At 40.8% G+C, this 26,868-nt stretch overlaps 3 protein-coding genes and 1 long non-coding RNA gene across 6 annotated transcripts in view; 2 read left to right on the forward strand and 2 right to left on the reverse strand.

Annotated features, from left to right (window-relative positions):
• Positions 1–2,304, reverse strand: part of lig3 (ligase III, DNA, ATP-dependent) — a 24,402-nt gene extending 22,098 nt beyond the window's left edge. The window contains exons 1-2 of the mRNA XM_017429175.3: positions 2,189–2,304; positions 429–1,009 (exon numbers count right to left, since the gene is read on the reverse strand). Of these exons, the coding sequence (XP_017284664.1) occupies positions 429–981 (553 nt within the window). The 5' untranslated portion in view covers positions 982–1,009; positions 2,189–2,304. The remainder of the gene's footprint in view (positions 1–428; positions 1,010–2,188) is intronic.
• A 1,397-nt stretch (positions 2,305–3,701) lies between these two features.
• On the forward strand, positions 3,702–18,118 carry tmem248 (transmembrane protein 248). Of its 2 annotated transcripts, none has more exons than XM_017429180.3 (7): positions 3,702–4,061; positions 7,345–7,503; positions 8,491–8,779; positions 10,557–10,707; positions 11,954–12,137; positions 12,633–12,814; positions 14,935–18,118. In XM_017429180.3, exons 1-7 carry the CDS (start codon positions 4,059–4,061, stop codon positions 14,990–14,992), a joined length of 1,026 nt encoding a protein of 341 aa, XP_017284669.1. In that variant the 5' UTR covers positions 3,702–4,058; the 3' UTR covers positions 14,993–18,118. The 2 variants fall into 2 exon arrangements, with proteins under 2 accessions (XP_017284669.1, XP_017284670.1); XM_017429181.3 differs by having other exon boundaries at positions 3,703–4,061; positions 12,633–12,776.
• Positions 18,119–20,900: 2,782 nt separating this feature from the next.
• Positions 20,901–21,907, reverse strand: LOC108243595. The gene is made up of 3 exons (XR_001808897.3): positions 21,849–21,907; positions 21,365–21,474; positions 20,901–21,140 (listed from the first exon to the last, which is right to left on the reverse strand). It is a non-coding gene; the product is annotated as an uncharacterized LOC108243595 (long non-coding RNA).
• A 396-nt stretch (positions 21,908–22,303) lies between these two features.
• doc2b (double C2-like domains, beta) overlaps positions 22,304–26,868 on the forward strand; it is a 95,447-nt gene continuing 90,882 nt past the window's right edge. Inside the window, exons 1-2 of one of the 2 annotated variants that reach the window (XM_037979240.1) lie at positions 22,304–22,753; positions 26,183–26,371. The gene's annotated coding sequence lies outside the window, so the exon portion shown is untranslated. The remainder of the gene's footprint in view (positions 22,754–26,182; positions 26,372–26,868) is intronic. The other variant, XM_037979241.1, reaches the window with a different exon arrangement.

A 26,868-nucleotide genomic window follows, 5' to 3' on the forward strand; every position in this document is an offset into this window, starting at 1 on the left:
GTGAGAACAATTTGCAAGCAATCCAGCTTACATCACATCTCAGCTTTAAAAGCTCAACTCCACACTCTCTATTTCTGAATTGAGAAAGCTCCTCGGATGAGAAGCGAAACGTCTTCAACTACAGAATAGAAGTCCAGTTGTTTTTGTTTTTTAACTTTTTTTGAATTTACCATGGCCTGGATGACTGAGAATCTACACCAGCATAAAACCAGATATAAAAACTGTTCTTTCAGCTTTCACAGTATGAGAACTTTCAGGCTGTTTTTGTAAACTGTCATTAACCTGAAACAACACTTTGTTAACGGAGCTCGTGTGATTTTAAATCTCATCCAACAACAAAAATAACTCAAAGGTTCTCAGCCTCTCAGCTGCTCATCAGATGAACAAAAAGTTGAGAAACAAAGTAATCCATGGAGTGTTTGCTGTACCTGAAACGTGTTTGTTAATGAGCTCTTTGTCCTCGTCCTGCAGCTCCTCCCAGCCCTCCAGCTCCGTCAGGTCTTCGATCTTCTTCGTGGTGGCTCTTGCCCTTTCCAGCTTCTCAAATATGCACTTCACGTGATACCACTCCTTCATCTCCCCCGCAGACTCGCTGAAAGGGTTCGGCACGATCTTCCCTATGCGCACTACGCCCTTTGGGATTTTGTCCTTGCATTTCTTACATCCTGCGGTGCCGCGTTTGGCATATTCCACGATGAACCTCTGCTCTGACATATCGGGCCGGTTAGACGAACGACGGTGCAGGAAAGACCAGGGAGGAAACCTTTGGAGAAGGCCTTGTTTATGGGACACTGGGGTAAAATGACTAATTTCCCCTGAAAGTTGTAATGAACACGAAGGGGAGGGAAGATGTTCGGCGTGTGAAGGGACGAGGACGGCTCTGAGCAATCTGGAGAGTTGCTGACACCCAACAAGTGAACCAAACGACTGTCGACGCACCCAGACGGACTTACGAACAAATAAAATGAGATGTCTTTGCATGTAGTTGTGACAGAGGGAAATTTAGAACCTGAAACAGCAAAAACAAACAATGGTTACAGAGAAATTGCTTTTTTTTTCTGCGTAAAAGAGCTGCCAGCTTAAAATGAAGCTCAAATTTGCGAATTTTTAAAAAATATAAAACTGGTGTCTGGAAACGATAATTCACGTTACAGAAATTATCGGCACATTTTAAGTTCTTTGTAAATACATCAGATTAAAAAAGCCAAACATCCCTGCCATAAAAAGACTTTAAAAGGTCTGTTAAGTACCCTTAGAAGGAATTCAACCCCAGCCTTTTTAAGTTATTTTAAACCAATTAATAATTGTTTTTAATCACACAGTCATTACGTCCTGTCAAATCTGCAGACCACCTGCTGTCTATTAGTAAGGTTGAAGACAGGATGGGAGACTTTAAGATGCAAGAACACAAAAAAATGTAAAAGGTTTTACTGAAAATTGAAGAAGATACCTCAAAGTAATCTTCTGAAACTCAAATAAAAACTTATTTATGTATTTTGATGCTTTTACGTCACCATATAAAACAGGTTTTAACAGCACTAGTATAATAATCCTCTTTAATTCTATTTCAGCTAATTGTTGGAATGGTTTCCTTATCAAGTATAAAACAAAAATGTATTAAATTCCACTTTTAGCCCATTTAATGGAAAAATAAAAGCATGATGTCAATACATAAACACTATAAAGAGTCACCCAAGCATGTATTTGGTATAAATGTAATAATAGCTTGTCTGATATTTATCAGTTATTTGTTAAAATGTCAGATAGTTGTTTTTCAGAGCACTGACAAACACAAAAAAGATAAAGATGACAGACATTATCAAAAAGAGCAACAGAAACATTTATTAAGAAAAGGGTTTTGGATAACAAGCTTTTCAGAAGTTAAAAAAAAAACTCTAGCTTTATTGTATTTTGAACCTTTACCCTGTTAAAATAGGAATGTATTAGTCAGAGTTTCCTCTGCTTTTTAAGTCACTGTCGCAGATTCAGAATAAAAATCCATTTCTTTCAATGAAACCGTGAGGGTGAGACAGAACTAATGACACAAAGACGTGACATGTGTTAGCATTAGCCACTCTTTCTTATCCAAACATGGCCGAAATGCAAAACTATAAAGCACTTAAAATTAAAAAATATGTACAAATTCCGACATTTCGCCGATAATACAACAAAAATGTATCCATTTTACCTTGCAGAAACGGTGCAAACTGTAAGAGTACAGTTAAAGTAGCTACACCTTCTAATTGTTTATTAGCCAACAGCTACACCTGCGTTTGGAAGACGGGAAGCGCTGTTACAGCCGCTTCCTGTTTGAGTTTACAAAACAAAAGCATGACGTCTTATTTATAGATAATATGTGGTTAATATAGTAAGTTAAGATGCATAAAACTTATGCATACCCCGTATTTAATATGTTATACAGGTACATTACTTTTTAGACTAAAGGTGGCCGTGCTTTTGTCACGTAACACGGGCCTTTTGCATTATTTCGAAAAGAAAAAGTCTATTTCCGGTAAGCTTCTTCTTGGGCAGCTTGGTATCTCAATCTTCCCACACCGCCCCCTGCTGACTAGGAGCAAGTAAATAATTTATATATATTTAATTTACAGCTCTAATATTAAATCTCTATAATTCATGTTCCTTACTCTCAGATTTAATTGTGATTTTTAATAAAATGTTCAACTGTAACGTAGTTTTCATTTATTGCCAAAGGGAATAGGCAAGATTAAAGAGTTGCTTGTTTCACAAAAGCAAAATCCCTAATTTAACGTTTCAATAAACAGCAGAAAACGCATAGAAAAGATGCAATTTTTTTCCTGTTGCTCATATTTTGTTTTCGTTGCAACAGAAGGGACATAAATAAGTGTGCTGAAGGATATTTTGTTTTAACTGACTAAATATTATTGTAAAAGGCTGTTTTATATTGTGATGAAAATGGTTGACAGGAACAAATACCTTTAAAAGTAGAGTTTGTGAAGTTTTTTTTTTTTTGTCCTTTTAGTACAAATTATAACTAAATAAACAAAATAATTAGAGTTTGATTTTAAAGCAATCTAAAAGTATTGCATCAAATCACGGTTTAGGTTGCATTTTTTTATTTTCTTTGTTTTTCTGACACATTTTATTACAACGCTCTCTCACGTTGTGTGCTGAGTATCATAAAATGAGATTTATACTAAAACGTGTACAATTAATCACTGAAGTTAATATTTATATCCATACATTCTGAAATTTAAAGCAAATATAAAAAATCCCAATATACGCAAGACACAAATCAATCTAAATTTAGCCATAATAATGATTAAAAATAATATTAACAGATGCAGGATTTCGTGTTATTTTCTAGTATTACTGCGTTGCCTTCGAGGACAGTCGGAAATAAAATTTCACCAGGAAGAAGACATACATTACACACACAAGATTTTAAAAAAGCTGGAACAGAACGCATTTAAACTTAAGGAAAATCTCAAAGTTTCAAGCTAAGTGCACAAAAACAAACATACACGACCGTCAGCTCCGATCATTTCTCTTGAGCAAAACATTTCAGGTGGCGCCTTGAAGCGGCAGCAGCCTCCAAGCCAGTCGTAAACACGCTAAGTGCGTTCTGGCTACGTAAACTGCGTACGCCGCCGCGTCTCCAACGAGGCCGGCGCCGAATCCCGAGCGTACACCCGCGTGGAGAATAACGAGAACGCGGCGCTGCGACGCTTTCGTTACGCAGTTCGCGGGGTGCGCGGCTCAGATGTAGACAGGAAGGCACTGACGTTATTCCAGACTGAACACCGAATATATGCTTCTCGGGAGAGGTGCAGCACGCCTAAGAACAGAGAATGGGAAGGGGTAAACGTGTTGTTTCGTACGCTGAGACCCCGGCCGTATCCTCCGAGCTCAGACTTTTGCTTTTCAGCGGTATATCCAGGAGGGACTAGCTCCGTTAAAGCAGCTACAGGCTAGCTAGCTTCGCAGGGAGGCTAACCAGCTAGCCGACATCGCAGCTTTATTATTGTGGCCCACGGCACACCTCCTAACCACCAACCTCGTCTCCACAGGAAGGGAAAATGGTGAGTACTTGTTATTTATTCAAATTTAACCAGCTGTCGTGGTTTTAGGAGCTCGGGTTTTGAACCTTTTTCTAGCAGGCTGACAGCCCGCAGTGTGGAGCTAGCTAAACGACTTGTTTTCTTCTGACTTTTTTGAGCATTTCCTAAAAAATGCAGCCTTATAGTTTCTTCAAAGGAAGTTAAATTAAATGGTGATTAAGTTCGTTGGATTATAATTCATTCGGATACATAAAGCTTAAAAAAACACCAAAAAAGATTAATTCTTAGTGATTATCACTTTGTTCTGTCTTTGCACAATTATTCGTCCTTGTGACTACCTCTAAGGTTGATTAGGTCTGAAATATTTTGCACATATAGTAAAAAAATATGATTTAAACTTAATACTTAAGCCCTCAGTCAGTCCTTGCACCTGATGAAGACGGCATATTGTGCATTTTGTGTGAGGAAAGTGGACAAATTCAGGTTTATATATTTACAAAACCCTTTTGTTTTTCCATTAATTGGGCTAAAAGTGGAGTTTATGACCATTTTTATCCTGTTTGTTTTATACTCGATAAGGAAACGATTCCAACAATTACCTGAAATTGAATAAATCAGGATTATTATACTAGTGCTGTTGAAACCTGTTTTATATGGGGCTGTAGAAGCATAAAAATAGGGACAAAAGAAGAAGTGTCAAGCTTCAAAACACTCTCCAGCAGATTATCGGTCATGTTTTTAAGGAATAAAAGATAAATATGATTGGCAAAGACCCCCCTGCAAGTGTTCAAGTCACATTTATAGCTGTCAGCTCTTTCTTGGTGCCATAATGCTGTTTTTACATCCATTAATAACCTCAGTATGGATTAAATTACCTTCTTACCGTCATTTAAACATTAACTCCTGTTCTGAGAGTCGATGCAAAACGCCTTGCTGTGTGAAAACATCTCGCCAAACCAGTTGTTGTTCCATTTCAGGGCGATCAGCGGCGACGGGCGTGCAGGTGTGCAGGTGTCGCCCTTTCACGTGTCCCTCGTGCAATTTGTCCGGCTCCCGTGGTAAAATGTAACCTGTCCTGCCTGAAATATAGCAGCCGAGTTCACTGACAGCAGTTCGGACTCTTGTTTACTTGTGGAAGAAAATGGATGAAAAATGTCATAAATGGCAAGCGGCGTGACCTTGGGAAAGTGCTCGGGGCAAATTGATTTGATCCCAAATGAAAAAGAGCCAACTGGCTTCAGGCTAATGTGGTTATTTGTTGTGCTTTCTAACAAAAAAACAGCATTTTATATGCATATATATGTGTAAATATCCACAAATCCATCAAAAATTAAAACTAATTTCCTGTTAAGTTGCAGTTTTTTTTAATTCAGGGTGTAAAGATATTTAAATGTGCCAAAAACTGACAGGAGAAGGCTTCTCATCTTCCACCACAGCAAACTTTAGCTCAGTATCTGTAAAGTTTTAACCGTTTTTGTGTTTGATTAGGCAGATTAGTTGGATCAGATTCAGGGTTTTTATCTGACGCTGAAGCATTTCCTCGTCTCAAATCACCGTTTGGCTCCATCATAAAACATTCTCCTGTAATTACTAATCACTGAGTTGGTTTTAAAAGCGTTCATGTTTTGTTTTTGCGAGTCAAACAATAGAAGCAGGTCGTTTAACATCTATGGGAAGGTTTTGTCAGCTGTAAAAAAATAAAAATAACCAGACTTGAACCTTCACAGATGTGTACTTGGAACCGGCCGCCGCAGCTGCAGATATCCGCTCACAAGATGGTGTCCAGCTCCCAGCTGTTGCCCAGCGTGGCTCGTCTTAATTTCACTTTTTTACGCTTCTCGAGACGAAAACATGTTCCCAGAGGAACGCACGCCGGACCCAGTTTTCAGTGCTTTAACGAGCAAAAAAAAAAAAACAACGAGCCGCAGCAGCAGAACGAGACATCAAGGCTACATTTACAGCGTGATTTAAATCTGTGGCCTCAAAAGATGAAAAATAAAGCCACACAGACAGCTTCCCTGATCCTGTTACAGTGAGAAAATGACTCTGCTTCGCTCTTATTGCTTCAGTAAAACATCTGCCAATGAGTAGATGAGGCCGGTGGCTTTCAGGTCCATAATGTGTCTCACGCTCCTCACAGTTGGAGCCAGAGAGACACTTCCTGTCCTGAGACACAACAGAGTAGTTTGGGAAGTGTTTATAGGTCCTATTTAATTTTAAATAAAAACTAAAGTTACATAAAGCATGTTCAGTGGTGTCAAAATACCATGTTTCAGCTGCCTGTTAGCAAAATATTCCATGAACCACTGGACGGATTTTAATGAGACTCACTGGTTGTAATGAGACTTGTCTCAGAAGACGGAACGAGACGAGTCTCATTCCTAACCCTAACCCAAAAAAAAAGCTTTTTTTTTTCCACAAACTCGCCTGTCTGAGTTCTCATGAGGCTCCGTAAGATGCCACGTCGGATCGAGGTCACCTGGTCGTTTTCACGTGCACCTTTCACGAGTCGCTCGGAGGAGAATTCCTGGGAAAACCCCTCCCGCTGCAGAAGGCGTCGCGCTCACGGCAAACAAAGGTGTGGTTAATCGACAAAGGTAAACACGGCGACACGAGGCCAGACGGAGACGGACGATTATGAGTTCACATGTGATGAGGAGGAGGAAGAGGAAGATCTGGCGCTACCTGAGAGCTTCTGACCAATCACAGAGAAGCGGTTCTTGTGTCGAGGACCGGAGGGCGTCACGTGACCAAGAGCCAATTTCCTGACTTCTCGTGCAGCAAGAGAACCTGTAAGTGACCTTTGACCTCTGAGGGGCCCGCGTCATTTAAACAAGGAGCTGAAATTTAAATCCTGATCGAGGTTTTCTTGGAAAAACAAAAATAAATTTACCGTATTTACAGATTTTTTTTGTCTTATCAGTCATACAGAAATGTAAAATAAATTACCTTTTGTCCATAAATCTTATTTTAATGTTCAGATTCGACTCTGAGCGCCATCATGTGACCTCAGCTTTAAGTCTGTTCTGTTTAAAATAAAAGCCCGACCGAGGCTCTTCGCCCTCAGCACGTAGCTGCAGAGGCTGCACGAGGGACGAGCCGCGTGGTCCTAGTGCCTGGCGGGTTTAAACCGCCGCCTTTTTGAATTTAGGTTTGAAGTGGTTGGGTTTCTGTTCTCATCGAGAACACGCTAAGTCTCTTGCCGTTTTATTCTCGGGGCACTGGATCTCGATACGCCCCCTGCCGGACGTCCGTCTGATCTGGAACCTTTAATCTGAGCCCGTCTGTGTTTGTCTCCCTGCAGGTGTACCTGCTGAATCCTATAGAGAACCTACGAGGCTACATCAACAACCGGCCACCTCTGGTCATCTTCATGATCAGCGTCAGCGCGGTGGCCATCGCCTTCCTGACCATCGGCTACTTCTTCAAGATCAAGGAGATCAAGTCTCCAGAGCTGACGGAGGTAGGACGGACGAAATGTCTCTTCATGTCCTGCTTTAATGTGTCTGCGCTGAAATATGAACCACTTCCCTCTCACATTAGCTCATTTTAGCAGCATAATAAACGACTCCTGGCCCTTTTAAATATTTACTCGTGAGGCTGAATCTGATCTCTGTTCCACCTGGATGGAATCTGCATATTCAAATAAGACGTAGAACCGGAGACAGCGCAGAAAGACGAGCTGCGGGCACTGCAGCGAAGTGTGGCGGGACGTGAAACAACACCTGAGGAGTGTCGGGATCATTTCCACAAATCAAATTAATTTGACCGACACACACTTAACTCCTTTTAGCAGCAGAATAATCAACATTTCTTAAAACGCCTGGTCTTTCTTCTCTATTTTTGTCAAAATTTTAATAATTTACTATTAAATAATTTTTTTTTTTTTTTTCTCAGGAGAAGTAGAACTTTAAAAGTGTTTCCCATTCTGATGTGATTAAAAACCTAAAACTGTGTTTATAAGAAGAAAAGGACAAAAACGGAATTGAATTTTCTTCAACTTTCTTTTTATAAATTCTTGTAAAGTGCAGATTGGATTAGTTACAGTAATTTGAAATGTTATAATACCTGTCATCCCTGTGGTTTTAAAAGGGTTAAACAGATGAAAAAAGTAATAACAGGTGTTGAAGTTGACATTTAATCCTAATTTAATTGTTTAATTAGTGATGTTTGTTCACTTTGAGTCTCTGTCGTTGTTGTTTTGTAGATCTGAAGCTGAAAACGTTCACAAACCGCTGCCGTTCTGTTCCTGTAGCTCATATTCTAATATCCTGCGTGTTGGTTTTTGCATTTAAACCTCACCAGGAAGCAAATGCAAATAAAAAAAGCTGCATGATGCATTCAGATGGAATATCAGCTGGAAGTTTTGAGCACCATTCTTCCTTCTAATGTTGAGTCAGACTCTGGGTCACGGTTTAAACCCCTCCCTCTCCTCTTCGCCGTTTCCCAGGACTGGAACACGTTTCTGCTGCGCTACAACGAGCTGGACTTCTGCGTGTCGGAGAACGAGACTATAAAGCACGGCCTGAACGAGTCCACCACCCCCGAGAGCACGGTGGTGACCAGCGGGCAGGCTCGCTCCAGCACCCAGCCGCCCCTGCTGCTGGAGGACTCGGGTCCCATTAACATCTCCGTCTCCATCACCCTCACCCTGGACCCCCAGCGCCCGTTTGGGGGCTACTCCCGCAACATCACCCATCTGTACGCCACGGTACTCGGGCAGCAGGTCGGCCTCTCAGGTGCGTCCTTTCTCACTTTTTAAACTTTTGTTTTAGCTTCTTATCTGAAGAAAAAAGTCAGGGAATCAGGTTTGGGTTTTATTTTTTTACTCACTTGGTTGTTAAATTAATTTTATCTCCAAGTTTGAAATGTTTTCTGGGTCAAACTCCACAAAATGTTGCTTTTGTGTTGACCTTTACTTCATGTTACTGCAGTTATTATAATGAACCTAAACCTGAATTTAAAGTTCAGAAACATCAAAGCCATATATCAGCACTACGACACATTCCCTGACCTGATGGACGTGGTTTCGTCTGGTTGGAAAATAAATCAAGTTAAAAACTAATCAAATATTGGACCTCAGCACAGATCTGATGGTTCTGGATGAAAATAAACCTGAGTGTTCCTCGGAGCGGTTTTAGGTTTCATATAAATTGGTGAAATTTATCGGCTTTGAGAGCTTCTCTGCTAACAGCTAAAGGTCCGACCTGCTGCACGCAGACTGACAGAAGAGACGCGTTTTTAAGTTTGTTTTTAATTTTAAACGGTGGCCTTTTTGTTGTGAAACCAGATCCTTGGCTGGTGGTTCCCAAATTATTTAGCTTCTGACTCTCAAAGTAAAATAACTCCATGTATCCTTGATTGAAGAACCCGAGCGCAGCTAAAATTTAGATTTCTTTTTGGAGATCGTCTCAGTAGCATCCCGCTGGTCTGGTTCCTCTCGGCCAGTTTTGTGTTTTAACCGACTTTAAAAATGAGGACTTGGCAGATTCGGACCAGTTTTTTTATTTCTTATTATTTCTGTGGACATTCGGGAGTTTTATCCTCTGTGAAAACACGGCTGTAGTTCTCTGAAACTACAGAAACAAAATGGAGACGAGTTTGTTTTCCAGCCAGATTTATTTCCGTTCACACTGCCGCTTAAGCAAACAGTGTCCACCGTCTGCAGACATTTTTAAATCTGAGTGTTCAAAGAAAATGCATCACTTTAACCTCTTAGTTAGGGATTTAAAGCAAATCTAATATTTCAGCTGTGCTTTAAAATAAGCACTTTTAATTAATAAAATGTCAGAAACCCTGACGTTCCTGCAGTTTATCAAGCAAACTATGATTACATCCTTTAAGAGTCCCTTACTTTAACTTTAAATGAGCACTAAAGCAGCTTCAGTCCCGTCTGGTGCAACAGTTAGCGTCTCTAAGATGAGTTTGTGTTGCTGAAGACGACGGGAAGTTTTTGTTTCGACGGCTTCATTGAGCCCGAGGCTGCAGCTGGCATCAACGCCACACGCTCCACTCCCAACAGAAGGAGAAGAAATCGAGTATAAATCGTCTTTAAAAGAATCTTTCTTTGTTTCTTTCTACAGTTACATGTTTTTGCATGACGTTAAACCAGCTTGCATCACGCACAAGACAGATTTCATACATTTAATCTCTTCTTTGGGTGTTTTTTTGCTTTTAGAAGATAAAACTCTGCTCTGTTAGTTCATGTTCAGCTGATAACCTTCTGAATGTCACATAAAACCTGTCAGTCATTATTTATTGTGTTGATTTCCTGCAGAGTGTATTCGGTCTATTTAAGCCAAGAAAAGCCGCAGTTAATGATTTCTTCCTCTGCCTGTCTTACAGTGCAGCTTATTAACTGGGTTTCACAGAACCGAAACCGTCCCGTTTGCTCAGATCTGACCTTTAAAATCATTCAGATTCAGGGACTAAAAGCTCCGCTCAACCGGATGTTTTCAGAGAAAATAAAAACCCGTCGTGTCACGATTCACGTGTTTTTTGTGGCGTTTTTTGCAGGCCGAGAAGCCCACGAGGAAATAAACATCACGTTCACGCTGCCCGTGTCCTGGAACTCGGACGACTGCGTTCTGCACGGACACTGCGAGCAGGTGGTGTTCAGCACCTGCATGACCATCACCGCGGCCAGCAATATCTTCCCGGTCACAGTGTGAGTTGGACCGCCTCCACGGCTCGGTTCTGATGGCGTGTTGGCTGCTTGAGCGTTATTATACACGTTATCGTGTTCGCAGGGCTCAGTTGTTGTTTTAATGGAAATATCCTGGAAAAAAAGCTGAAGTTTGTGGTTCTTTTTATTTTTCTGACTCTAGTAACAAACTAAGCTCCTGCTGCTGTTGTGTGTTTGTGTAATTACTGTCTTTTAGGTGCTTTTTTTTAATGTAAACCCAGTTTCTGTATCCCTGGAAGCACTTTCCCGGGTCGGGTGACCGCACTTTATGTGACAGCTCGTTTAAGTTATCGACACCTGCGAGGGCATCTGCATTCCAGCGCTAAGGTTCGAATTCAGTTCTGGCTGTTGGGACTTGTCAAAATGAGGAAGATGAGGATAAACTGTGTTTTATGAATGTGTTAAGGAATGTGCTGCTACACCGAAAGGGGATGAAAATGTAAGTTATATTAATATTAGAGTTGGTTGCACCTTTTGTTGGTTTGATGCGGGACAAATCATGAAAAGGAAGTCGAATAAGACGAGCTTGCAGCGTCTTCGTTTTACTGACAGATTCACGTCGCTGTTTTCAACTGAACCTAAACCTGTTTGAGTGAGGACAGGAGTGGTTGTTTGTCTCTGTGTGTCCCTGTGATGGACTTGTGACCCGTCCAGGGCGTCCCCCGCCCAGATAGGCACCAGCTCCAGGAAAGTAGGTAAAGAAAATGGGACGGGTGGTTAAGAACCGGTTCCAGCCCCTGGTTTAGCTCCTATTGGTGGAAAAACAGCTTAATTTCTGTCAGCAGATTGATTAGGGCCTCAGCCAACATGTTTATCTCTGTTTGATGTCATGAATTGTCTATTAAAATGGTTTTATAATCATTAAAACTTCACTTTTTGACGTGTACATTGTCAGGGAAGGTTATAGCCCCCTAGTGGCCGAGAAGTGAACTGCATTTGATGAAATATGTGCTGTAAAAAAATATAAATTATCTATCATTTCTTGTTTTGTGCTTTTCATCCATCTGACCTTTGCCTTTTTTCCTCAACTTTTTGTTTATTTAAACTGTTTTCGAGCCTTCAAACCAGCAGTAGTTGTTTGGAAATCCTTTTTAAACCAAAAACAAGACCGAGCAAACAAACAAATTGGTTCAACAAAACCCGTTTTTCTGCAGTACATGCTGTGTTTGGAAGAGTCCGGTCCGGCAGAACGGCTCAGTGGGCTGTCTGTGTGTTTGTTTTTTTACAGGCAGCCGCCGCACTGCGTGCCGGAGACGTACACCAACGCCACGTCCTGGTACAAGCTGTTCACCACGGCCCGAGACTCGGACACCAAGTACAGCCAGGACTACAACCCCTTCTGGTGTTACAAGGGAGCCATCGGCAAGGTGTACCACGCACTCAACCCGAAGCTCACCGTCATTGTTCCAGATGTGAGTCGCAGCCTTCTTCTGATGTTATATCCAGGAAAACTAAAGACAAATAAGGGTTTTAGGGAGTCTTTCCAGCAGCAGGAAGGACCTTCTGGAGCAGCAGAGCAGAAGAAGAGCTGTTCTCACTTTTAAAACAGAAGAAATAAAATGTTTAATTTCCTCTGAGGCAGTGGTTAAATGACACAGAGCTGCTAAAATCACACATCTGAGCTCCAGAAGGTTCAGCTGCGGAGCGGAAAGCTTCGACCAGTAAAATGTTCCGGATTCTGTCCTCCGTGACGTTTCTCCATCACCCCGGCTGCTCTGAGCTCGAGGCTTCGAGGCTAACACGGTAAAAAGGTGGAAAGGTTCTTATCTGGCTGGGAAAGGTCAGAGATTCGACCCGGTTTGTGTCCCAAGTCGACAGAAATCAGACCCGAATCCGTTTGATTCGTGCAGCTAAAAACTTGGAGGACTTCTGTGAGTTTAAGCCTTTTTCTTCTTCTGCCCTTCCAGGACGACCGCTCTCTCATCAACCTCCACCTGATGCACACTAGCTACTTCCTGTTTGTCATGGTCATCACTATGTTCTGCTATGCAGTCATAAAAGGGCGGCCTGGCAAAGTGCGACAAACCAACCCCGACTTTTGCCATGAGAAGGTACAACAGACACCAGCAGTGCTTTATGACCTCGACAGGTAGTTTCTGCCAAGCCGCAGTCGACCAGTGATCGGTCTAAGACACTAAATCCAATCACACCTCTGATTTTCCTCTGATCGTCACGTCTTTTCTCTCTGATTCGTGTCTGTGTGTTCAAAGGCAGAACGGCTCTTCATAAATCCACAGAAAAACCATAAAAGCTTTGGATATTTGTTGTTGTGAAGCTTGTATTTTGGTAATGTTTGCCTTAGTGACGCATCTTTATAAACAGAAATCACGGCGAGGTTCGTGGATAAAACTTCTTTAAAGAGAATGAGGTTTTATTTAATGCAGCTTCATCCAAATCTGAACTAATGAGAGCGATTTCTTTCTTTCTAATGGATTTATTTGTTTTAAAAGAGAGATTCACAAATATTCTTTTGGTTGTTTTATTGAACAGGAAGAAAATCCTTTTTTTATTTTTTGTTTGGACTTTGAAAATAATATAAAAGAATAAATCTGGCTCCGGTTTGTAGCTGAAGTTCAACCTAATTGGCTGTAATGTTTGTGTCAAACACACCGAAGGGCGAAAATCTTCAGCAGCAGATTGATGTCAACACCTTTGCGTCGTGTTTGATGGATTCACCTCCAAGCAGATGAGTTTCAGCGATCCGGAGGTTTTAAATCCAAACGATTTCCTCATTTTGAATGTTGAGGATATTTTAAAAACTGGTCGTCGGACCTCGTGTTTGTTTTGTTTATCTCACAGTCAGTGATGGTGGCTCTAAACTCGGCTTTAATCTGGATGATAAGCTGTTTAAAACGGCTCCGTTGATCAGTTCAGAGTGGCTTTTCTTTGTTCGAGGGGGTCCGTACACCGACACAGTTACCGCCTCACTCGCTGTGGTTGCTTAAAACACGGCAGCGTCATAGATGGAGAGAATTTAATAACGACGGAGCTCGTTGGAGATTAGAAACATTTAAATTGGGGTTCCTGCACAGTTCTGAGAAAACATTCGTGTTTCCAGACTCTGATCCTTGTTGCATTTTACAAAACTCCAATTTTTTAAAGAATTGTTTCAAGTAGCAGAGCTTTTCTCACAGTAGGTTTATAAAAAATACGAACATACTCCTCTGGGGCTGATCTCCTTCATGTTTTAGACGTTTTCCTGCTTTAAATGAACGACTTGTGGACGTGATTCTGGAGACACGAGGAGGTGATTAATCCGTTTGAATCAGAAGAACCTAAAACCTCCAGGACAGCGGAGCCCCTGATCTACCTCGTTTAGCTTCCAGTGTCTTAGTTTGTGACTTTCTGATTTCCAACACAGACTTTAATCAGATTACAGGTTTCTGAGACGGATTCTGTCCCAGATGATACGATTATCAGACCTCTAATGATAAAATTTAAGGTCCTCAGTTCGTCTTTACGTCGACGTGTCTTCAGACAAGACTGTGAACTCCAACAGGGGCAACTTAAATTCTCTATACGGCTGATTATTAACCGTACGTTACAACAAACCGTTAAAGGTTTTCCTTTACTATAAATGGGAGCTCAGTTTTACCAAATGAACGTCTTTGAACGACTGAAGCTGCCCACCTCTCTGAGCCCAGTTGGTGGTTTTTCTCGTTTAAAACACCGATGATGAAAACCACCACCGTTTGAACCATAACAGGAAATTTTAAAGACTAATTTGACGTCAAAAATTAGCAGAAATGTTGAGTTTGGGATTCTAACTGTGAGGAACCCTGTTAAATGTTTTTATTAAACGAGGGAAGGAAGGAAGGTTAGGAAACTTAATTTTTTTACTCCTGAATACGAGCTGAATCTTGTGCTAAATCAAGACCCGCCGCTGAAATGTTCCTGTCTTTATAAACGTGGCTGTTTGCAGGTCAAACTGAGGGATGCTGTGATCGTTACAGAGAGAAACACCAAACGGAGCAGAGGGGTCGGTGTTTCAGATCCTCTGCTGGTTTGTTGTGAAGCAAAAACCTCTAAATTACAGCTGAATATTATCAGAAAGAGCATTTCTGTTTGATGTTTCCTTCTTATTTCCGTCCGATGTAAGGACTCTTGTCACCTCAATGAATCATTCCTCGATCCTCATCTTCTCAAGCAGCACAGTCCATACGCGTGCACGTCAAAGGATGACCCTAAAATGAACTTCTTGTGTTTCAGGTGGCGTTGTCAGAGGGTTAAAAAGACTTCACAGAGCTCTGCCAGAGGTTACCTGTAACATGGACTGAAAAGAAATGGAGGAAATAAAAATATTTACATCCCAGTTGCCTCGTGAACCCTGGAAGTACAAAAAGGGACACAAAAAGCTCCGTGAATGCATTACTCTCGCAATGTTGGGTTTCTCCAACCAAAGATATACAAGTGCCTGTATCTGTGGTGTAAATATTCATTGGAACTCCTGAGTTTCTGTGTCAGACCTCTGTTTTGTTGTTTTTTTTGGTCTGTTTTTATTTTCTTTTGCCTGAACCCCCCCTGCGTGCCGTGCCAGAACGAGTACAAAGGCCACATCCAACAACCAGACAGCCATTTATCGTTTTTATTTTTATTCATGTAGTCATTTCTCTGCCATTTACCACAGATTTCTAATCAGGTGGTGAGCGTTAGGGCGTCCCAAACCCCACGGATGACAAATAGTTTTATCATTTATGATAGAAAACCATTAAAAACAGAACGTTAACGTTCCACTGTCTGTTCAGGCTCTGTGCAGTTAGTTTACTCCTTAAAGGACTAAGAAAGTGGAGCAGTGTATTAAATTAATAATTAATTAATTAATTACACGTTAACGTCAGCAGGAAACCTTAACGAGCAGCTTCGTCTCAGCTCCCGTCCCGTTCGACGGTTTTCAGCAGATTTCACCCTGAAAAAACGTTTTGGTTTTTGGCTTCGCCGTCGGCTTCTCGTTTCAGCTGCCGTACGGAGGTTATTGTCCCGTTTATCTACCTTTTTATTCCTCTACAGCCAGATCTCTCTGTTTAAAAACGCAACTCTTCTCGTCTCGACTTCATAAACAGCTGCACCGTGTGGAATGTAGTGACACCTAGTGGCGCAAATTATAAATAGCAACCAACTGGATACCCTTACACAACAAGTGGCCATAAAAAAACAATCAAAATATGAAAATAAATCTGAATAACTTGTTTCAAAAGAACAAAAACCACAAAGATTTGTCTTCTGCCAATCTAAACGTTACACACTGGACCTTTAATGCAACTGACAAGATTATATATAAGTTTTTGTTAAATAAACATTTATTTTAGGCGAATAGATATCAGTTGCACATCAAGTTTTTTGCATAGTTAGCGCACCTTCAGGTTTTTTGCACTTTTTTTTTTTTTGTCCAAGCTCACATGTGATCCGTCTGAATTGAGCGATCTCATTGGTCTCCGTGTGAAAAGTGAATTTAATTATATCCAAACCCGAGCTGTCGGCTGATTAAAACGCATTTAATCGCAGTTTTAGGTCTTCTCCGAGGGGAAGCTGTGCTCCGCGTTAATGGAAATATTGGATTCGTTTATATACAGACATGGATAAATGTTTTTGGTACCCTTTCATAATAATAATAATAAAAACACAGCTGATACGACTGGAACAAAAGCTCCAGTTTTCTCTTCTCACTCCCAGAAACTTGGATGGTTTCCTTTTTCTACCGTATGATCCACCCGGGGTCGCATTTCCCTCTTGCGTCCACATCCTGGCAGGTTGTCCACAGCCCCAGGAACTGTCTGCTTCCTAATAACCTCGACAGCTGAGGTCAGAGGTCACGAAGCTGCTTGGAGACGGTTTTGGAGTCTTTACCTTCGACATGGAGACCTTCCTCTGCTCCGTCTTCAGCGTGGTCACACAACCAACCCAAACTGTTCGCTCCCTTTAAACGGGCTGAATGTGTGAGGAGATGCTGATCCGTTTTAAACTCATCCACCAACAAAATCAAATTTATTGAATCAGAAATGAATGAGCTGTGAGGGTACCAACTAATTAATCTGCGTCTGGATATTCAGAGAAGTTGACTAACGTGTTCATAAGCTCGCTGTGTGAATGAATGAGTGAGTGAGTTTGGGATGATTGTTGGCGGCTGTAGACTGACGTTCTCTGAAACCTCGATCCGACTGTCTGATCACCACCAAAATAAAACCTCGTTTATCGTCGCTCTTATTGTGTTGGGCTGAATCTCCCTGAATGATCGTTTGTTCTAAAATAAGAAATAAAAACGTAGTTTTCCCACCGTTTCATTGAAGGAGAAGCAGAGAACGAAACGTTTGATTTTATCTGATTTTTTCTTTTCCAATGATAAGTTTTACTTACCTCTGTACTATAATTTTGTTCCATATTTAATGTACCTGTTGAATGTACTTTTTTATAAACAGCATAATCTAAATCTAAGATGCAAGAATTCCAAGTGATTTGAAGCTGATGGTTTTTCTGTTTCAGTTGAAAAAGGCTTTACTTGAATCGTGTTTTCGTTTGAGTGGTTTTCACGTTATAAGTTTGATCGTTTTGTGGCTAAAAAAAAAAAAATCAAATCTCTTATATCAAATCTACATTTACTGGGTTTGTTTGTGTGCAAGTTGATGAGTTGATGCTCGTATAAAAGTCTTCCTTATTCTGATGTGTCACATTTAAACACCAATCTGTTGCTTTGATCGTCACTTCTTTGTTTGTTTGGAAATCTGGCAGCTTTTTTGTTGTTGTTTGGACGTTTTGAGTGACTGGCAGGGTGTTTGTGAGTTAAAATGTTGACGATGTGATTGGAGCATGCCATGTTGTTGTTTTTTTTTTTGCCAAACTGTTGTAATTATCATCTTTCGCCTGCACATATCCGCTCCGTGTCCATCGAATCGCCTCTCATTAACTGCGAATTGCCTTAACACCGTCCGGTTTCCTTTGACTTTCACTTATTGTAAAACTGGATTAACACACTTAAAGATTAGTTTTATCCGGGATCCTGCGAGCTGCAAGACGCCGCGCACGTTGAGTGTACACTTATTTAAAAAAATGTTGTTTTTTTAATGAGCAGCTGCTTGAAACTAGTATTTTTCCACCGCGACACCATTTAGAGCAACGGAGTCAGGTTTTTTTCTTTCCATGTTAAGAGAAGCATCCAATATAACGCTGCAGTTACACGTTCTTCTCCTTCCTGTCCTGTTAGCGTCGCTTACACGAGTATTAAGCCAACTCTGTGCCTTCTGCACTGTGGAGCTGCATCTTCCTTCCTGTACAAACCGTAGATAGGACCGTAGGTTTTATTGTGGCTAAGGCGTCATTCAAACCCCCTTTTTCTCTCTCTCTCTTCAGTGGAACTGCTGTAAATGAACTCAAATTTAAATAAACCGTTTCAAAAACCTGAGCGGCTTCTTGTGTCTGTTGTCAGAGGGAGATCGGAAGTGCCACGACCAGCTGACCTCAGCAGACACCAAAATGGCTCACATGCTGGTTAAGGTGTAGTGTGGTAGTAGCTGAGACTGATCGGTCGGTTTGATCACAGGATTACTTCAAATCTAACGAACAGATCTTGATCAAGTTTTCAGGAAATGTCGGGGTTGTCAGAAGAAATGAGTGACGTGAATTTGGTTCTCGATCCGGGTCAGATGGTTCCTGTTCGGATGGATTTTATTCAAACTTTCAGGTGGTGTTTATCTCCAACTCATTGACCTTTTGGAGCCGATCCAGCTCAATATGACCGCCACGGCCAGCTGACCGAAGGAAACACGTTTAGGAGCTCCAACCGAGTCAGTTTCACAGATACTGAGCTAAAGCTTGGTGTGGTGGTAGCTGAGAGTCATCCCCACTCATTCCACAAGATCTGCTGGACCCAACCCTGTTTGTTAGCTAAATATCACATGAACGAGTGGACAAATTTAAATGAAACTCTCAGACAGTAATCATTGGAGGCACATCTACATCTGATTAACTTTTGGAGTTAAGATCGCCACAAAAACGGCTCAAATTTGCTGGTATTGAGGTATAATTTGGGTGGTAGTAGCTGAGAGTCATCCACAACACATGCTCTGAATCCCAACACGTCTTGTGTTCCTTTAAGGCACATGTGCCAAACTCAAGGCCCGTGGGCCAGACCCGACCCTCTGTAATGTTTCATCCGGCCCTCTAGTCTGGTTCAGATCGAGTCTCTGATTCTTATTTTGCTTAAAAAAACTGAGCCTAATTAGTGAAGCTTTCTCTGACAGTGACTTAGAAGCCAACAATATATAGTTTTATTTCTGTATGATCAGGTTTTTAATGTTAAAAACTTCATTTAAAAGCTGAGTGAGGTGTAAGAAATGACAGCTAATGATGAGCTTTTTGAAGTTTGATCTATTTATGTGTTCATTAAAGTCTGTTTGCTCTAAATTCTGCATAATCTGTAACTGGGAAAAGATAATTGATATTTCTACATCTAAAACCAAGGTTAATTTATGTAATTTTTAATAAATATTGATCGTGATTGGCCCTTGGCTTGGACCAAATTTTTAATTTTGGCCCCCTTGCGTCTCTGGGTTTGACACCCCTGCTTTAAGGGAACGCTGGCCGTAATTAAAACATGCGTTTGTTTCCTTCCCTGATTTTAGGCCCCAGAATTCAGGGTTCTGTGCAGAAAAATATAAACAGCTCTGCTGTCAGCTTTGCTGATTAATCCTCTCCATCACCATTACAGCTAAAAACCATCTGTCTTTGCCAGAAACCAGCTCTGTCCCTGCAGCACATCTGGACCGTTTCCAGTCAGCAGTAAAGACCGCCTGGCCGACAGAAATGGAAAAGCTGCGTCCTCTTTATTTTTCTGTCATATTAGCTTTAGAGGGTAATTATCGCAGGTGAGGATTGTTCTGTTGAGGCTGAACGGAGCGGCTGATGTAGAATAAATATGATGGGGTGAAAATGAGGGGTAATTTCAGAGGAAGGAGCAAAACAAAACACTCAGCCGAGAACACAGAACATCCGTGTTCTGAGTGGGAGAACGGAAAGAGGAAGTCAACAATCAAGAAAGGCATTAAGATGCTGTCATCATTAGTCATCCGTTTGCTTCTAATATTAAACCAGGACCGGTCGGTGAAATCTGCTGCTTTTCATTAACCTTTCCATGGTATTTATTTATTTATTAATTTAACTTTGTGGCTCAGACGTAAAACACAGCATGGATGGCGTGGTTCATATTCAAAAATCATATCCTGGAGGAGACACGCACGGTCTAAAAACAGTATTTAATGTGTTGTTATATTTGTCTGAATCTAATGTAAGAATACATTAACGGAGCCGAAAAGTGTTTGATGGGAAATCTTCCCACCATTTTCTTAAATGAAGCAAAGATTTCTGCATAAAACCTGGCATCTTTTCACCTGCAGCCACGAAAGGCAGGCAATAATGTAAACATCTGTTTCCATATGGTTGCCTGCCTGCCTGTTAGCAAAATATCCCATTAACCTCTTGGCGGATTTTAAAGAAGCTCCCAGGAGGTAATCATTAAATATCTGTAACTGATTGACTTTTGCAGTCAGCCTGATCAATGATGGCCGCCACTGATATTTGACTGTAGTTAACACAAGGATGGCTGCAGATGTTGAGCTAAAACTTGGTGTGGTAGTAGCTGAGAGTCATCCTCAACACATGCTCCAGGTGCTAACAGATTATGTGAGATTTTTGTCTAAAACTTTGGCATTCACCGCCTGTTTGTTAGCAAAATAATCTTCTAAACCACTAATCACTGGATGTAGAATCAAGATGGTTACCACAGCTTTCTGACATTAGGAAACACACACAAATGAATTAGTTAAAATCTGCTGTGTTTGTAGCTGAGAGTCATCCCCATCAGACATTTTAAGGGCTAACAGATAGAACCAATTCACTTTGGAGTCAACCAGTGGTGGCTGGCCAATAGAGGGCGCTAGGGCGCCGCCCCACCACTCACATTACCTTGAATAAGACGTAAAAATAAATAAATAAAAATAAAATAGTGAATTAAAAATATTTCGAAATATATGTATATATATATTTAGTTGTGTAAGATAAATATTTTATAGTTAATGATAAGTAAAGTTGTTTCGTTCTTCGACGTTGTCTGATTGGTGACGTATTTCCGCCCCGGGGCGCAATGACTTATTAGCAATGACTTATATGGATGTATATGTAGGTGACAAAGTTTGACACAAACATAACATGTTTTATTGATATCCACGTGCAGTATGTGTGGTCCAAGTTGTTGTTGTTAAACGGCGACTCTGCCGCCTCACGATGCCCCACTTCAGACAACTTGAGGCATTGTGTGCTGTCCATGATGGCCACATTTCTGCTTGCTCTGGGTGACACTCTACTGTGCACAATCAGCTTACGGAAGATAGCCATGAACTGTAGACAACTGGGCTTGTTGTTAAATCCACCTGCACAATGACAGCATGCTTGCATTGATGAAACATATTAATACATAAACATCAAGATTGCAGGATTTTACAAGTTAAAAACCTGCAATGTTATTTAAATAACAGGAAAGAACTTTATATATGCTCTCAATTTCATGTAAGTGTCATTTAGTTTATATATCCACTAAGCTTCAGAACTTTTTGATATTAGGTGGATATAAAGTGTAAACAAAAAAAGTTCTTACCATTTATCTTTTTCAGCAACTTCAGGCCAGTTGCTTTGATATACAGGATGTTTGAAGCCACTGCAGTGCAGATTATGTGAGTTAAAGATGTCAAACAGGGCGTCTACCTCCTGAAAGCATAAACAGAAAATGTTTATGATATGACAGTGTGCAAATGCATTGATTACACAATTATACAAATGTAAGTCTGCAATTTTGGTACATAATAAAATTATCTTAAGCACGGTTAATTACAAAGGCATTTTACCTTCATGAACTCTGCAGTAGCAAGGCAGTCACTTCCCTGATTCTAACTTTTCAGTTAATACCACACATGTTTATGTTTAAACGCGAGACCTTGACTTCACAGAAGCATAACAGAAAGTTTTACGTTAAAACTAGCGCTAATAACGTCCAGTATTGATGCTCGTCTTCTGCAGTAAAGTTAGACTCAGGCACTAATCTCCTTGTTAAGCAGCCTTGTTATTAAAAGAAAAACACTTACTGATTAAATGTAACGCCGTCCGGACATTTTCCGTGAAGATTTGTGCAGAAAAATGCAGCATAATATGAAGGCATTCCTGTATAGATAAGCGCAAAAGCGGAGCTGTATTACTATCGTCAGATGGCGGCGTTTTTAGCTCATCCAAAGTCACGTGATGTCATGTCTATCCATATAAGTCATTGCTTATAAGTCATTGCTATGTCATTGGTCCATAGACTCTCGTTAAAAGTTGCACATGCGCAGTAGCTTCTCTTCAGTACAAGAGATAGGACCTTTCAGGGCGCACCTCTCCCGCGCCCTGAGCTGCTGAATGCAGCTGTTTACATTTCACCGCCTCCCGCTGCCGGAGCGTGGGACTCCCGCCACGGGCTGACGTCACATCCGTCTGTCACAAAGTTCGCCTGATTGAAAAGTCGAGCCGCATGTGAGCTGCCACAGAAAATTTATTATTTTATGTAGTTTAATGGTTTTTCTTTTCCAACTGAACGCATTTATTATTCTGACTTTGTCCTAAAATACAGTTTATCTAACTTATGTTAGCAAAGTTGAAGGGTTTCTGTTCTTTTTCCTTCAAACGTTTATGCAGTGTAAGGGAGAGGACAGTTGTTTAATTTCGACTTAAAACACACCAAAAGAAGTAAAAACAACTAGTCAAGAATTTGAAACATGTTGATATTCAATTTTCCTTGAATTATGATTTCAGAACCCCACCAAAGTAGACTGTACTTGAACTTCACATTAGCTGTCAATCAAATTTAACCTTTAAATGTTAGCCGTTAACTGTTAGCATTTAACTGTTAGCAGTTAAATGTTAGCAGTTCGCCATTAACCGTTAGCAGTTATCCGTTCCACCTGTGGATATACTGACTTGATATTCAAGCGGCAAAAATCCCATCAAACCCACGGTAAGTAGAAAAGTTAGTTTTATTTTATTTTTATTATCTCGTTCAGAGTTTATTAGTTGTGCTAGGTGTCGAAGGTTTAATGCTAACTTTTAAAAATGTTTCCCTTAAGTTTCAGTTCAGCTAACTAAAGTTCGCAAGGCTAAGCTAGCCAGCTTTTAAAAATCTTTTTCTTAAGAAACATCACGTTTTTAATAGTGGGAAGCTGTTGGACAGTGTTTATATTTTCCTGCCACACCAAATGTAAACAAATAAAAAAAATGTTTTCAAAGTGTCCGAGGAGCCAAAACCCCAATGATTAGCATTTTGGAGCTTCTCTGTGTTTTATATAATTATCTAATTTATTTTGCAGCCGTTCAGCTTTATTTCTTTGTTAGTCAGTGTGTTACTTATTGAGTAGAAAATAAGTTTTGCCACCTCAAATCAGAGGGAAACTTAGTTCTTTTTGAATTATCAGAAAAATAGAAGAAATTCAAGATAAAGCTACTGATTGTGTTGTGTTTTCCCCACGAGGGGGCAGTGTTGCAATTAAGAAATGTTCAGTTACTGTACATAATGAAGATCCTGATGGAGACAAATAGATGTTTGTTGGACAGAAACTCCTCTTTTATGTAAAGTCAGGTTGGTTTTCAATTTGTGATGTTTTCAGAGTTAACAGGTTGTCATGTTTCTATAAAAACATCAGTTTTTAACCTGTAAAAACTCATTAACTCCTTTTTTCATGCGTGAAGATCCAAAGGCTGATTTTTATGTTTTTATTTATTTCTTCTACTCATCTTAGCAGTCCTTAAAACCATTACCACGGTTAAAACCCTGGCCAGAGCTTATCTAAAGGAAAAGGTTTGTGTCTGGTTAACAACATGAAAAAACAGGAAAAATCAAGGCAGGATTTTATTCTGCCTCTGTGGACCTTTTAGAAGAAGAATATTTGAAAACCCCTCATTTCTGCGGAGTCTCTGGGCGACTGGAGGGGCAGAGCGCTCGTTAAGAGACCATTAATCACTTTTCTCCAGACAGAACCCGCTGTTTGCCACAGATCGTTCCCCTCTGGTTGTTAACACGCCTGCTCTGAATTTCAGTGGCACAAACAAAGGCTGCTTTAGGACAAAGCTGCTCGTTAGCTTCCAGTTAATAGCTGTTAGCTGGAGCCAGGAAGGTGTGGGAAAGTCAGAGTCGTCTCTCCGTCTTTTCTTTTCTCTCGATAACGATCAAGAGCAGCAGAGAAACTCAGCCGACTGTCAGAGAGGGTAACGCTGGATGAGGAATGGGCTGAATGTTCTGCTGAAACCACAGCGCTGACGGACTGCTGAAGATGCTGAAGTTTATACCAGCGAAACACAAGCTAAAGACTAAAAGCAGCCAAACAGATCCTTAACCTAAAGTTAGCAAAACAACATCCTAAAGCTAAAATGAAACAATAAAATCAGCAAAATGATAGCTGGAAGTATGAAAATGTGTCAAAATCTCTCATGAACCACTGGATTCAATGAAACTCTCAGAAGGTGATCAGTGGCTTCGCTTCTCCAACCCTTCAAGATGGCTGCCACTTGATTTAGTATTAAAGTGGAAGTTAACCTTATTTGTCACCTTATTTCATACAAACTATAAAAACGTTTTGTGTCCCAGTTCAGCTGGATGTCGTTGCTGTTTTCCCGCAGAAAGCTGCTCAACGAGCCCGGTGACCACAGCCTGGAAATTCTGCCGTTTTGTTCAGCCCAAGTGGAAATTTCTCCATTTGGTAATTTCATGTTTTCCGGCATTGCTGCTTGCAGTTGAATCAGTTAAATCGGAGCATATTGCTGTGTAATTTCTGCTCTCCCACTCAGACCAGTTTCTGTTTTGGCTGCAGGTGTTTTTGTGCATTTGGTTGGTGGTTTAATCCAACCGAGACACACACCCACACACACAAACACAGAATAATTTTCACTTAGACAGAGAATATGTTTCTGTTTTCAGTGTCTGAGGCAGAAAAAAGCATCTAAGGAGGCGACTCACACACGCTCTTACAGAAAAATACTGTGGTGTGAGTATTTCTGCTCACCTGAAAGTAACAGAAACAAACAGACGATAAAGACGGAGACGTTCACACCTCTCGTCTCCAATCAGAGTGTGAGAAAAGTTCCAGTGAGGCGATGACACGCCACCAAAGTCCAGCCTGAGCATCATTACCCCCAACAAGCTGTTTGTTCCTCCAGAAACACGGCGGCCACCTCAGAGGGTAAACTAGCTCATCCTGATGTGCGTTCCTGTTAAACATCTCTGAACCCCGAGAACAACGGTTTCATTTAGAGAGTTATCAGCGACTGTTCACAGAGCCGAGCGCTTTCTGGAGCTCGTTTATTTGGGTAAACAGCTGCTGCTGCTGCGTAAAACAATCCATGTGTGGTGATTAAATCATTATTTGTTACAGAGGCGGGCGCTGAAATGACAAACACTCGTCAGGATGATGTTGACGGAGGCAATTTGAGCACAAATCTGAAGATGTGGCTCATATTTACTGAGATGCATTCACTGGGGTACAACTTCAAATAAGTCATAAATGAACCAGTTTGGTATAATCAAAATATTCTATAATAATAATTATGAATAATGAAGATTCAGTCATTGGCTTCCTTTTTAATAAACTGAGATTAAAACCTCAAGCTAAAAAGGAGAAGAAATGCAGCCGATGTGAAGCAAAACGTCTTCAGCTGCTGAGAAGTTCAGGGGTTTTTGGAGGATTTTCCACATCCTGGATGACCACACCAACGATTCAACCTTGTCTCTGTTAGCAAAATATCTTGACTGATTAATGGAAGATATCATTTGCTGTACATCTTTTGGATGTCGGTCCAATTCAAGATGTCCACTACTGCCAATAGACCTCAACAAACACAAAAATGTCTCAGACTCAGTCAGTTTCACAGATGCTGATGTGGTAGTAGCTGAGAGTCATCCTCATTAGGTACTGAATGGTGGAACATTATTTTCAACGACTAAAACTTTGTCCCAAGAGGTGGCGGGCGACATGCATTCCTCTAAACCTTTAATTTACTGAAGCTGTTGCAACAAACCACCACAGCATTTGTGTGATTTTTGTACTGATGGTGAAAATTCAAGCAGCAGATTTCTTCAAATCATGCCCAGGTCTTTGAGTTTCAGAGAGATTTTCAGCTGATAATCTTTGTTTCTCTGAAATTAGAGGCTTATTTTTTTGGTCCTGCCTCAAATAATCTGCTAAAAGCGGCGCCGAGGGGAATTATTGGCTGTTCGTGTTGCTGACGGCCAACACAAGATGGCGCCGCTTCCTCTGTTCTCTGCAGACATGTTGGATCTGTTTGGGAAAGAAGAAGTTAGAGTTCCTTTTAAATCTGAAGTTCCTGTGATTTAACAGGAATCACTTCCAAACACTGAGAGGCTGCTGCTGATGGAAGGTTTCTGTATTTCTGACAGCCTCCGAGGATTTATAAACTCGTAGGACGGGGCTAATTGTTGCGTTCGGCGCCGGTGTGGCTCTGCAGAGAAGATGGGTGGCATTTAACAAGCGTCGGCCGCGCCATGGTCGTTTCAGTGCTGAAATGTGGAAACACGCACATTAACACAAGCGCACAGACTTGACTACAAACACAATTGGAACAGATGGTAAGCAATTATGAAATGTGTGATAACATCAGGGTGTGTAATTGGTGTGCTGGGAAGTGGAAATGAGTCTGTGCACTTCAATGGGCTAGTGTGCTTGAGTAAAACAGATGTATGCGTGTTGGTGTTCAAGGAGAGTGGACGTCTTTAAATCAGAGCCTGATGGCAGAAGTCAAACTGATTGGACGATATAAAAACCAAATGAGGCAAGAAAAGATGGTTTTAGTCTCAGTTGGATCTGTTGGTTCTTGTAAACGTCCGCTAGAAGGACTCTGTTTCTGAGAAATTAAAATTCAATTTGGGCAAAAGAACTAGTGCAGTCTTTTATCATCAACACCCGTCAGATGTTATTATGGTTCTAAATGAACTGAACAGGTGAGTTTTTAGTCTTGATTTAAAGGAACTGTGTTTCAACTGTTTCAGTTTTCTGTTGGATCCATGATATTTAACCCTGATAGTTTTCACACTCGAGCTTTTTCTATTTTTTGTGTTTAACTGCA

The sequence above is a fragment of the Kryptolebias marmoratus genome, linkage group LG13 (genome assembly GCF_001649575.2).
Source record: "Kryptolebias marmoratus isolate JLee-2015 linkage group LG13, ASM164957v2, whole genome shotgun sequence".
NCBI classification, from domain to species: Eukaryota; Metazoa; Chordata; class Actinopteri; order Cyprinodontiformes; family Rivulidae; genus Kryptolebias; species Kryptolebias marmoratus.

Excerpts from the sequence above, each read along its gene's own strand:
- tmem248 (XM_017429180.3), top strand. Across the intron at positions 8,780-10,556 it reads GCAGCAGGTCGGCCTCTCAG|GCCGAGAAGCCCACGAGGAA; the intron begins GTGCGTCCTTTC and ends CGTTTTTTGCAG. Across the intron at positions 10,708-11,953 it reads AATATCTTCCCGGTCACAGT|GCAGCCGCCGCACTGCGTGC; the intron begins GTGAGTTGGACC and ends GTTTTTTTACAG.